This window comes from Peromyscus eremicus, chromosome 5 (assembly GCF_949786415.1).
Source record: "Peromyscus eremicus chromosome 5, PerEre_H2_v1, whole genome shotgun sequence".
NCBI classification, from domain to species: Eukaryota; Metazoa; Chordata; class Mammalia; order Rodentia; family Cricetidae; genus Peromyscus; species Peromyscus eremicus.
In genome coordinates this window covers 33419069-33431552 of record NC_081420.1, presented here as the reverse complement: position 1 = coordinate 33431552, position 12484 = coordinate 33419069, and the positions used below count along the sequence as shown (strand labels likewise).

At 40.7% G+C, this 12484-nt stretch overlaps 1 protein-coding gene across 1 annotated transcript in view; it reads right to left on the bottom strand.

Moving 5' to 3' along the window:
• The window catches only part of Cdkal1 (CDK5 regulatory subunit associated protein 1 like 1), a 586163-nt gene that overhangs the window by 225303 nt on the left and 348376 nt on the right, over positions 1-12484 (bottom strand). Inside the window, 1 exon segment of the mRNA XM_059263232.1 lies at positions 9248-9414. Within this exon segment, the coding sequence (XP_059119215.1) occupies positions 9248-9414 (167 nt within the window).

Genomic DNA, 12484 nt, shown 5'->3' with positions numbered 1-12484 from the left:
CCCACCATATTTGTCTGCAATCAAGTCTTAGTATATTTTAGTAATTAACAATTGCTGTAGGAAGGCCTAGTCTACTGTGGGTAGTACCACTCCAGGTAGGTGGTATGGAGTATTAAGAAAACAGTCAGAGCAAGCCAGTAAGCAATGGTTTCTGCTTCAGTTCTTGCTTTCAGTTTCCTGCCCAGACTTTCCTCAATGATGAACAGAGAAAGGGGGGCAGGACATGCAACTGGAATGAACCCCTTCCTCCCCAAGATGTTGAATCACAGCAATAGAAACCTAATGAAAACATTGCTCAAACTGACAAACACTTTGCAAACTTGCCACACACCTCTAAACACACTGATTTTTATTGGGCCCATAATCTACATCCCTCAGTGCTGAAAGTCACTACTTATTCCATGTAGACCTTTTGTATCTATTATCATCTATTTTACTTCTGCTTCTGCTATGGCAATGCAAATAAAGGTGTTCTCAGAAGTAAAATTAAGTCCAGTGTTTCCAATTTAGGAGACAGTTGTTATTGTTAACTGACATTTAAAAATTTTGGATCAGAATTGCAAAAGCTTAACATTTTCACATGTATTATTTTTGTAGTAGGAAAAGCAAGATAGTGGGGGGAGGGGAAAGGTAATGGCCCATATACATATATACCAAATATGAAATATGAACAAGTAATGCCCTAGATGACAACGAACACAGCAGACTATGGAAACAGAGCTCATTTCTGACAGACAGGCAAAGTGTCCCTCTACAATTCCATGAACCATTAAGTTCATTGCTAGCCTTTCTGTTCTACACCATGAATCACCTGAGAATTCTATTATCTACCTGATATAAAATACAAGAATTTCATCTTATTAAATGGTGAATTAGCTAGTGCCTAAGGTGGCCTTTAGGAGGCTAGCAGAACAAAGATGTCATCACTACAGAAAGGACTGTGGAATCTACAGAGAAGCTATTGAAGAACGTTGACTTCTGTTTGTTAAGCGATTCTCTGAGCTGTTAACTTAGAAGTCAATGACCACTTTACTCAATGGCCTGAGGATAACTAGCATCTTTAATGAATGAGGAAGATCGAACCCATACATGGTGCATCCTGCTCTTTGAATTAATAATTTTAACAGGTGAGTTGAAGGCTTTCTCAGCAAATCTGGAGAAATAATGTATTTGGCAAACTGGCAAAGCTTTTAACAATGAAAATAAAAATTAACCCATATTTGTATCTTAGGCCCTCGTATATAAATGTAAACCAAATACTAAAGATGAAATAGGACTATTTGTATGCTGTAAAAGAACCATGTAAAAGTTCCAAGGCTTCTCAAATATTCTAGAATAAAAGAAAACTACTGAAAAGGACCGTTTTATGGTTTTTAAAACAGTATGTACACAGAGGCATGCGGCTTAAGACATTGGCCTATGGCCTCAGTTTTCATATAAACACTGTAAAAGGACTGCTACACTTTCCACTTTTACTCCTGTGTTCTCCTTTTTCTCTCAGGAGAGCAACCATCTCTTCTGGGATGAACATTCATACATCATTGTACTTCATGAGCCATATTTAGGCAGTCAGGCCACAGGCAAGAGACCAAGAGCTATGCCATTGGGAAGAGAAGTCCAGAAGTTTACACCACAACATGGATGAAGGCACCTCAGGGTAACCAAAAATGATTTGCCAATACTGGGTCTAGACTTCTAGGAATATTTTCATAATTTAGAAATTGGAGCTGAGAGTTGCAGGAAAGGCTTCAGGGCAGGGATTTCTCTATAAAGGATGAAGGGCATAAAAACAATTGTTAGGCAAGGCATTTTTCCATTGTGCGCCTCAGGAAGACAGAGATAGCCAAAGCTGTTTCCACACTTAGGGGTTTTATCCACAAAATAGTTCACTTTCCCCTTATAATCTATCTATAAGATAAGTATAAAATAACATTTATAAAACAAAAGGGCATTCATAGAGGAAATGAAGAATAAAGAAACCTAGACAACAGAGTAATCTGTCCTGAAGTCAAGTCTGTCTGCTCATGTGAGCATCCTTCAGTCTTGTGAGATTTGGAGGCTCTATCGTTCAGATTTGATGCTAGAAACTGAAGTAGAGAAGCAAGCAATAGATGACTTCAAACTTCTTATTGAATTGAAAACTGCTTGGGTATCTTGGGGTGGCTTGGCATTAGAGGCTGAACCAGGGTACAAGCAGGCATGCTACAGGCAATGAGTTAGAAGTACAGTGAAGATGCCAGGTGCCTCAGGGGCTTGACTGGTACTGCTGAACTGGTCAACCTAGATCCAAGCAGGAATGGAAACAGCTAAATGCTAGATGGAGCCTACTGTTTGGCTGATGGGAACAGAATTTTAATCTCACCTTTTATCAGAAATAGTCAAGCTATCAGCCAGTCAGCTCATCTCCTCTCTCACCCTTCCTGGAAGCACTGAGATTCAGGCTTCTAATAAAAGCCAATAAACTTGCTTTATTATTTTAGTGTATAAAAGTTCTAGGTTTCATTATGGCATTTTATTAATATTTATTTATTGTTATTTTATATGTATGAATATTTTACCTATATGTATGTATAATTACTGTGTTCATGTCTGGTATCCAAAAAAGACAGAAGAGGGCATGGGATCCCTTGGAACTGCAGTTACAGATGGTTTTAAGTTACCAAATGGGGGTTGGGTATGAACCCCATTATGACATTTCCATACATGCATTTCATTATAGGATGCCAGACTATTGTCCCCCATGAGTCTTCTTTACTTGTGATCCCTTTCTTCTCACTCAAATAGTCTTTTCCGGGACATACACACAAATGTGCATGTGCATGCACGTGCACACACACACACACACACACACACACACACACACACACACACAGTGCTAGTTCGCTTTCTATTGCTATGATAAACATCATGATCAAAAGGAACTTGGAGAAGAAAAGGTTTATTTCATCTTACAGCCTACAGTCTGTCACTGAGGGAAGTCAGGGCATGAACTCAAGGCAGGAAACTGTAGGAACTAGAGCAGAGACCACACATGAGTACTGCTTGCTGGCTTCTCACCCATGGCATGCTCAGCCTGCTTTCTTATATACTCCAGGACCACCGACCAAAGGTGACACAGTCTACAGTGTCAATCATTAATCAAAAAAAAAAAAAAAGACCCCTCTCCCACCCCCTGCCACAGATCTGCCCAAAGGCCAATGGTAAAGATATTTTCTCAATTAAAATTACCTTTCCTCAAATGACTCTGGCTTTTATCAAGTTGACAACACACACACACACACACACACACACACACACACACACATTTATGTGTGTATATCTATACATGTGTATGTTTAGATGGATGTGAACTTCCCTGATTAGTTTTTTCTCCCAACTCTCCCTCACAATTTTTAGATGGTACAAATCATTCCCTCCCCCATCTTCCGAGACTGCCTTGTTCACCTGATGTTTATGTGCGAATGCTGGAGTTAAGAAGAAAACAGTACTGGTGAGTACCAACAGCAAGGGACTGCTCTAGCAGTCAGCTGGAACCACACATATATGTTGATGGATGGCAGAAATAGGGGTTGGGTTTTAGCTCAGTGGTAGAGTGCTTGCCTAGCAAGCGCAAGGCCCTGGGTTCGGTCCTCAGCTATGGGGGAAAAAAAAGACAAAATAACACAAAAGACCAAAAAAAAAGTAAACAAAGAAAGAAATTTTTTATTTTTTTTCTCAAAATCATCTAATACACACTTTTATTTGTCAAGACCCAGAAAATATTTAGCAGTACAAAATCTATTTACTTATTTTTCTATTGTTTTGCAAAGTATCATTCCTGGGGAGAAAAGATGTTGTAAAATTCCCAGTCTGGAGATTCTGAACTTCTTTGATAAAACATGAGCACAACAGGTACTCAGTCTGCCATTATATTGATATTATGAGGCATTTTAAACAGTCTGCCAAGCCAAACATATTATTAATGTTCATAAATTACCATGCACCCGAAGTCCTTGACAGATATCCATTGTCTTCTGTCAAATACATGCATTCTAGTAAGTGCACAATTAGGTTAAAGGATAAGGTCACTTAGCTAGAAACAAGCATACTAATATCAAGACTATTGTAGCAACTAAACTATTTCCAAACAAAAGCATGAGGAGCATTTAAAGCATCCCTGTTTACATTAACCTTGTAGTGCCATGTGTCTTACTGAGTGTGACTCTTTCACAATGTTACCTACTACAAACATAGAAATAAAATGTAGTTTAACATCAATGCGAACATTGTTGGTTATACTTTCCTACAAAGTTTTGCAGAACTATACAAAATTAAAAACGCACAGTTTACTTCATTTATAACTTGAACGTGGGAATAGTTCTTAATAAGAAACCCAAAATAAGTGAGCCCTCTTGGCCCCACTAAGGAAGCTGAAATGGATCATTACACTTCAGCCTTGATTTTGAGACATACAGGTCTCCTAAGAAAACGTGGGTGGTGGTGGTGTACATTTTTAATCCCAGCACTCTGGAGGCAGAGGCAGGTGGATCTCTGTGAGTCAGAGGCCAGCCTGGTTTACAGAGCGAGTTCCAAGACAGCCAAGGCTACACAAAGAAACCCTGTTTCGAAAAACAAACAACAACAAGAGAGAGAGAGAGAGAGAGAGAGAGAGAGAGAGAGAGAGAGAGAGAGAGAGAAAGTAAAAAAAGGATGGAAGGAAGGAAGGAAGGAAGGAAGGAAGGAAGGAAGGAAGGAAGGAAGGAAGGAGGAAAGGAAGGAAGGAAGGAAGGAAGGAAGGAAGGAAGGAAGGAAGGAAGGAAGGAACTTTTTCACAACTGTGAAAGAAGGCAACTTTAAATTAATCATAGTGCAGGAATATCAGCATAGCTTCTTGGGGAGCTGAAGAAGACTTGACTGAAAAAGTAAAGAGCTAAGAACACCTCAGAAAATGTGTACTGCTGACATGGGCATGGCCATGTCAAAGACCCACGGAAACAGCAAGGCCTTCTCTTCTCTCTATCCCCTACCCCCCAAGGGAAGGCTCAGGGAAATGCCAAGTCCTTCTTCTGGTCTGAGTGCAAATATTAAGAGTTTAAGTGCTTACTGACAATTGACCAGTGTGCACAAAAACCAGCAGCTGCACCTCCCTCCTCCCAAATGTTGACAATCTGAGGCTGCTGGCCTGGAGAGACCCCTTCAGAGACCAGCTAACTCGTCCCTCCATGTGGTATATAATCAGTCTGTTGAGGTGCTGGGTTGTGATGTGGTTGGTGCAGCTCACGGCACCTCCCATCTGACACTAGCTTTTCTTTGCTTGCATCCATGTGTCTGTCCTTTCCTCTTTCCTTGTCATCCTTCCAATCCCCAGTGAGGTTCCCAGGACCAAAGCCATGCTGCACACAGCGTAACTTAAATAAATAAAAGTCCATTGAACCTTGCCGTTCTCCTTACAATTCAACAGCTTTAATAACTTTTTCATACCAGCCAATCTACAAAATTAAAGCCAAGACAAATTATCTGACTTTAAATTCTCCTTTCCTATATACTTACCAGTTCTCTAGTGAAGATTATACATAACAAGAAAGTTAATGAAAAGAAAGATATTAAGGGTTTTGGTAACCTACAGCTTCAAGAGTCAGGGTAGGAGCTTATTTTCTCTAAGACACTATCTGAAGGCACTATCTCTATGGCATGTTCCAGGCCACCCTGAGTTATAGACTGTGCTCCAAGCCAGCGTAAACTACAAAGGAAAATGCTGTCTCCTAAAAATTTCAAAAGATACTACCACTGTGAGTATTTTCATAAGGCAAAAACCAAAAAAAAAAAACACCCCCACACATCTCTTAAGTTTCCCCAATAATACCTTAGAGTATCTTTGCAGAAGAGTAACTTGCAAGAGAGAAACACTTGTCAGCCAATCCCAATCTCGTCCATAGCCAGATACTCAGGACAGCTAGGCGATTCCTCTAGTATCTAAGGCATGTAGCTGAGGACCAGCTAATAAGCTAAAGTTAGAATTGTCACAGCATTTGGTGTACAGTAAGTGTATGACACAGGTGCTGAAATGCAGAGACAAAAAGGGAAAGCATCTCCAGAAGGTGACAAAGGCTGTATTGGGAAGACATGGAAGTAAGTCACTGAGGTTTAACCAGGAGGAGAGGGGCCCAGATGTGCTGTGAGAGTCTGAGAACATTTCCTAAGAAGCAGTGTAGCAGTAGAGAGCATTTCAGAGTGAGATAAGTTTAAAAACCAGCTCAGCAGTAATCAAGTTGTGTGGTCTGGCCAGTGATGTGACCTTCATACAGGGCTGCTTGTCCAAGAGCATGCAGGCAGCAACTTCTGTACAGCTAGCTACTGGAAGAATGCAAAGAGATGCTATGGGGAAAGTATTCTTTATGTGTAAAAAACACATACTCAATAAACTCTACTGATTTATTATTGTTATTCAGCCTTAGACAAAGTTACCCACAATTTCTGGTGATTTCTTGGCCATTCACTGCATCACTGTCCCTAATCTCATGACATCTTGCTGGGCATGTGTTTAACACCTGGGGTGTGAGCTACCTATTTGGAGAAAGATGAGGCTAAAGATGTGAAACCATGACTTTCCTTGTGGGGTGCTCTTAGCCATGAAACTCATTTATACCATCATCCTTTGCTCTCTCTATTGGTCACAGTGTCATGACTTCAAAGTTAATGATCATACTGTGGGCTCTACAGTTTCTTTAATGAAGAAGGTTCTTCCTTTATTCCATCTTTTATACTCATTTACTGAGCACTCTAAAGACAACTGACATGAACTAGGAAAGGCCTATTTTTTTAATTTTTAAAAACATTTTAAAAGCAAAGAATAAAAGAGTACAATATCATGACATCTAAAATTTGTTATCATTTTGAGCTTGGGATGGAGCTGGGGTTGAGGGCACATATCCAGCATTCTTGCAATGCCCACCTCCCCATCCCTCCAGCACCATAAAAATTGAAAACAAAACAAAAAAATGAACCAGGACTTTTTAATCATTTCTAGAATTCATAAACTAACCATCTGGTGTTTCCCAGATACAGAATACAGTTACACTGAACAACATCTGTGATTCCTATAAGGTCTTCTAGATCACCTTTGGGAGGCCAACAAGTCAATCACCGCTTTATATGGACCACACTGGGATGTGCTATGAAGGTAGCATCTGTGCCTACAATCCTGCCACCAATTCAAATGCTGGACTCATTCAAAGAAGGACTTGTTTGACACCTTCGAGCAGTTGTATTTTTTCCTTGTGTTTATTCCCTACCTGAACTCTATCAAAAACACTTTAGAATCTAGACCAGCTTTTCTTTCCAATCTAAAGGAACTGGCATGGTACCATAAACTGCATATCAGTGAAGCCCAATCCCCTTCCCACCAAAGACACATCTAGCACGTTGTCGGGTCTCTGCCATGCATGCCTCACACATACTGAAAACACAGCAATACTGCCATAGTTCCATTTTAACTAAAAGCACTTGCTTTCTCAAGTGTTAAGTCAAAGTGTTAAGTAGAAGTTGACATGCTTGTGACTCATTTTAAAATAGCAAGTTATAATCAGCTGACACTGTATGAAGCATGAAACTCAACCTATAAATCACATGTCTATAGAAAGACTGAGCTGGGAAAATGGGAAGAACAAAACTGAAACATGTCTCTATCATAAATTACAATTACCAGTTTGTCATCAACTGTTTGAAGGATTTCTAAACTATGCTCCTGATATTAAGGTTCCTAGTCAACAATACTCTTAACTAGTCCTAAAATCAAATCACTGAAATAAATTTTAAAAGATTTATTGAATGAGTGTCTGCTATGTGTGTGGTAGAGGGCACAGAGGACAGAAGAGGGCATCATGGGATGCATGGGACTAGAGTCATGGGAGGCTATGAGCCACACAACGTGGGTAGTGTGATCTAGCTCTGGAAGAGCAGCAAGTGCTCTTAATCTCTGAGCCATCTCTCCAGCCCCTACCCCCAGTAATGTTTTCAATATTTAAATAACTACTGGCATTTGGACAGTAAAATTTAGCAACTATGCTTACTTTTAGCTTTTTAAAACATAATTTCTTGTACAAAAATGGTGCAAAAAACACCCTTGTAAAAAGCAAGCCTTGTTTCCTTACTGTACACATGACTGGTAGCACTTGGGCTTGGGTTGCAGATTCTGGACTTACAGTAACAGTTCTCTAGTAATAATCATGAATCCTAGAATGTTCGTTTTCATTGGAACAATCGCTCCTTTGTCCAAGTTCTTTACTTGGCTTTATGTGGTATTTGTCATCAGATACCACAGTTCCTTGGACATAAGCCCATATTCTTCTAGTCTGACATCTGGCTACCTAACCTAAAGGTCAAACTCTGGTATATGGAAGTCTCTAGACCACTTCTCCTCCTTTGCTTACAGATGAATCTGAAGAGTTTCAAGTCCAGCATTCCTTTAATTCTATTTGGTCCCTATCTATCTCTAGGAAAAAAAAACCAAAACAACAACAACAACAACAACAAAAAAAAACCAAAGCTGAAAAGTCATCCTCAAACTTAAGACACAGCATCTTTACAGATAGATAATGCAGCCCAACTGACTGTGGCTTTCAAAATTAACGCAACGTCTTAGCAGGTCTCAATTAAGTGAGGTCTCAAACTGGGGGAAGCAAGTGAGATTTATGTATTGAGAAACTAACTAAAGGAGCACAAGAAAGGCAAAAAAGAAGCGTGACAAGATGCAAGGGAATAAATAACTTAAGCAACATTAAATAATGATGGGGAATAAGGAGGACGGAGACATAGCACAGTAGCTAAAGCATGTGATGCTATTGCAGAGGATGCATATGGATGCGAGCAACCACATGCAGTGGCTCACAACCACCTTTAACTCCAAATCCAGGAAGGCAACATCATCTTCTGCCCTCCTCGGGTACTCCCCGACAAGTGGCATATACACATGCAGACATACACAAAAACACTGAAGTAAAAATAAATTGCCAAGTGTGGGGGCCCAAACCTGTAATGCCAGTACTCAGGAGCATAGAGTGGCAGATCTCTTAGTTAGAGACCAACCTGATCTATACCGAGAGTTCTAGGCCAGCCAGGAGCTTTGCAAGCCTCATTTTCTCATGGGAATGTGAGATCATAGACACATGTGACAATGGTTCTAATTGAGGCTTGAGTGGTGATCCTGAGGATGCCACATGGTCTGTGCTAGGGACATCGGTGTCAGCATGTCAATGTGGTCTTTCCTTACCTCCAGATGCTCTAAAATATATGGTGGATTTGTCATGCCCAGCCTCAGCATGGCTCCCTCAGGAATCACTTCCACCAACTTCCACAGGAGTGTGGGGAGATCTGTGCCAATGTCTCTGCCATAGGCCCCAGTGTCTTCGCTGGTCAGCCATATCTCACAAACACCCTCTGTGAATTAAAGAGGATAATTAACAAATCGGTGGCCTAGCCATTTCCTTCACTATACTGCTGCTCACCCTTCTTAGTACAGTATTTTCAACACCACTATGCAGGCAGTCTGGGTATTCGATTGCAGAGAGAAAGCAGTTTATCCCTCCTCGCCAGTGGGTTAGTAAGTTCATGTTATGAACATCCGAGAGTTGCAACAAAGTCATAAGTTACCAGTGTGTCCCATGAAGCCATTAACATTCACAGCCAATCAGCTCAAGCATGCCTCTCGAAAGCACTTTGATCATTGCTAGAGAGCTTCAAGCTCACCTCAGAGAATACTCATTAAACACTGTGAGCCCTGGAATGGCAACAGTCCCTCCACAGAATAGGGATTGGGAACAGTCAACTCACCAGTCAGGCTGTTGCCAACCCAAGGAAAAATGTCAAGTGTAGTTAAGGATTAACTCACAAATTATTAATTAATTAATTATAATGAACTCATTTAGCCTGTATTAACTATTTTAATCTGTCACCTTTATTCCATTAAAATAGTGCTCACTTTATCTTCACATTAAAAACAAACTGGGCTGGTGCATAAAGTAAGTTGGCTGCCTTGGAAAGCCTTCTACATTCACTTAGGTATTATACCTTAGGAAAGAATTTTTTTTTTTTTTTTTGCTGTAAGGCATCTTATCTTGAAATGCTTGGGCTTGAGCTGGGATAGGCGGCAGGCAGCATGTGCCTGTGATGTCAGCTCTCAGGAAGCTGAGACAGGAAGACTACTCCAAGTACAAGACCAACCGAGGCTTCAAAGTTCCAGGCTAGTCTGGATTACAAAGCCAGCTTGTCCTTGCCTCAGAAAGTAAAACCAAAACAAAAAGTTACAGCCTGCAAATAGCAGCCTTTCAAAAACAAAGAGAAAATACTTTGGGATAAACTAGTGCTATTAAAAATGAATGAAATAGACTGAGCAAGAGTTACCAGGTTTTCCTGACAGACACAGACCCTTCCTGAACCCATATTCAGTGAGCAAATAAGGCGATATTAAAAGGCCAAATGATTTAAAAGGCTAAAAAAAAAAAAAAAAAAAAAAAACAAAATGAGTGTGAACTTAGTTCAGACTCAGTTGATTCCCTGCTTATGAAAACCTCTATACACAGGCTCCAAAGGGAAACACAGTGGAAGTTTCCAGAAACTGTCTTAAAATTGTCATTTCATGGCAGAAGGTTTCCAAAGCACAACTTAAATTGTAATCTCCAAGAGAGGCAACAAAAGTGCCTTGTTTTTGAACATGGATGCACTCAAACTGTACAGAAGAAAGCCCACACCAGAGCTCTTAATTATCAGTAATACAGTCCACAGCTTGGACCTAAGGCCTCTGGACACTATTCTTTCTAGAGATAAGAGCTATGTGTTTTATTATCATCAAAGCTGCAAAAATAAATTTTATCTTTCTGAGATATACACACGAGTCAGAAGACACAAGAGTAGATGCAAACTGCCCACTTTTCACAGAGAGAATCATGGATCAGCAATAAGAGTAAAAGCTACTGAAAAGTTCAGTTAAAAGCAAAAACTGGGCATGCTTTAGTATTAAAATCAGTAATACAGCTGGGTGTGGTGGTGTACACCTTTAATCAGAAGGCAGAGGCAGGTAGCTCTCTTAGTTGGAAGTCATGCTGATTTAGATAGTGAATTCCAGGCCAGATAAGGATACACAGTAAGCCCTAGTCTCAAAAACAAAACCAAAAATCAACAAAAATTCAGTAATGTTAGGAATATCTTACAGGCTTCCCTGGTTTGAATACACAGTTCCAGAAAGAATAAGCCTTTACCTCCAAAGAAATAAATCTGGCAGGCTTTACAATTTTATGAACATTATGTCTAAATTAATTTAAATGATTTTCTATTTAAAATGTAAGATATTGACATCCCACCCCCCACTCCCCCAAGGCTCAGGTGTGGGAGCCCATTTTCAGGTTCCTAGTGGCTTTACCCAGCAGGTCTACATAGAGAGGATGATTAGACCACGGGCCTGAGTGCAGGTGTCTGAGATGGTCTCCACTTGGCTGTGCTGGGGGGACGTCTTTTGCTCCATCCCTTGGCATTTCTATAAATACCCTAGGGCAGAGACCGTCAGGGCCCATTGGAAAAGGTTCCAGGTTCTTGAGGCTATCCTTATCTCCACAATCTAAATCCTTCTAATACTTCCTGCTACTCTCACTCAAGAAAACTCGGAACAGTGGGGTTGGTGGGTAGGTGCCCCACAGGCAAGGAGCATTATAAAGGAAGGGGCAGGAAGAGTGAAGAGGAGAGCTGGGAGATGCTTCTGTCTGGACACGACCTGGCCTTTGTGCTCAAGAACTCGCCATAGCTGTGGTTACCTACACAAGCCCTGCCTAAGGCAAGTCAAGGTCAGCCAGCATTTCAGTCCAACCCAACTGGACGCACCAGGTTACACACTTAAAGGAGGAGAGGACATGGGGACATGATGGTGGGAGGGGGGTGCATTGTAGCTTGTCTAGGGGAGAACGAAGGGAATTGGGGATGGGTATTGTTGGAAATATGACAATAAAGTCAAGAGGCCAGTGGAAATGAAGCATCTTTTATGTACAGTTCTGCAAAAAGGACACAGCATTGAGAAAAGGCAAAATGGCTGCCATGTGGATCTGGTGCAGAAAGGTGGTTTAAAATCCCCTGCTCCTCTCTTACAGGCCAGGACTTACACTCCTCCCAAACTCTCCATCTCATTAGTCAAGGGCAACCCCCACCTCCAATGAACAAGCTGGAGCTTGAAACGGCTCTTTTTCTCCAATTCTTGGCTCAGCCATTAATCAGATAACCTGTAACTTTGTAATTCTGAGTTGTGAGACAAACTGGGGTCAGCCCAGCTATGGGAGAGAAGCCCTGCTTGTTGGTGACTCTGAAAACAGAACTATCAATCTGTTTCTTACTAGTATGGTCAAGCTATGTTACAGACATGCATGGAACTGTCAAAAACTAAAAAGAAACTATTGAAAGTATTCCAACTGATGGTGCAATCATGATTTTAAAATTCTGTGTGCCATCAGACATTGCACTTAAGTCC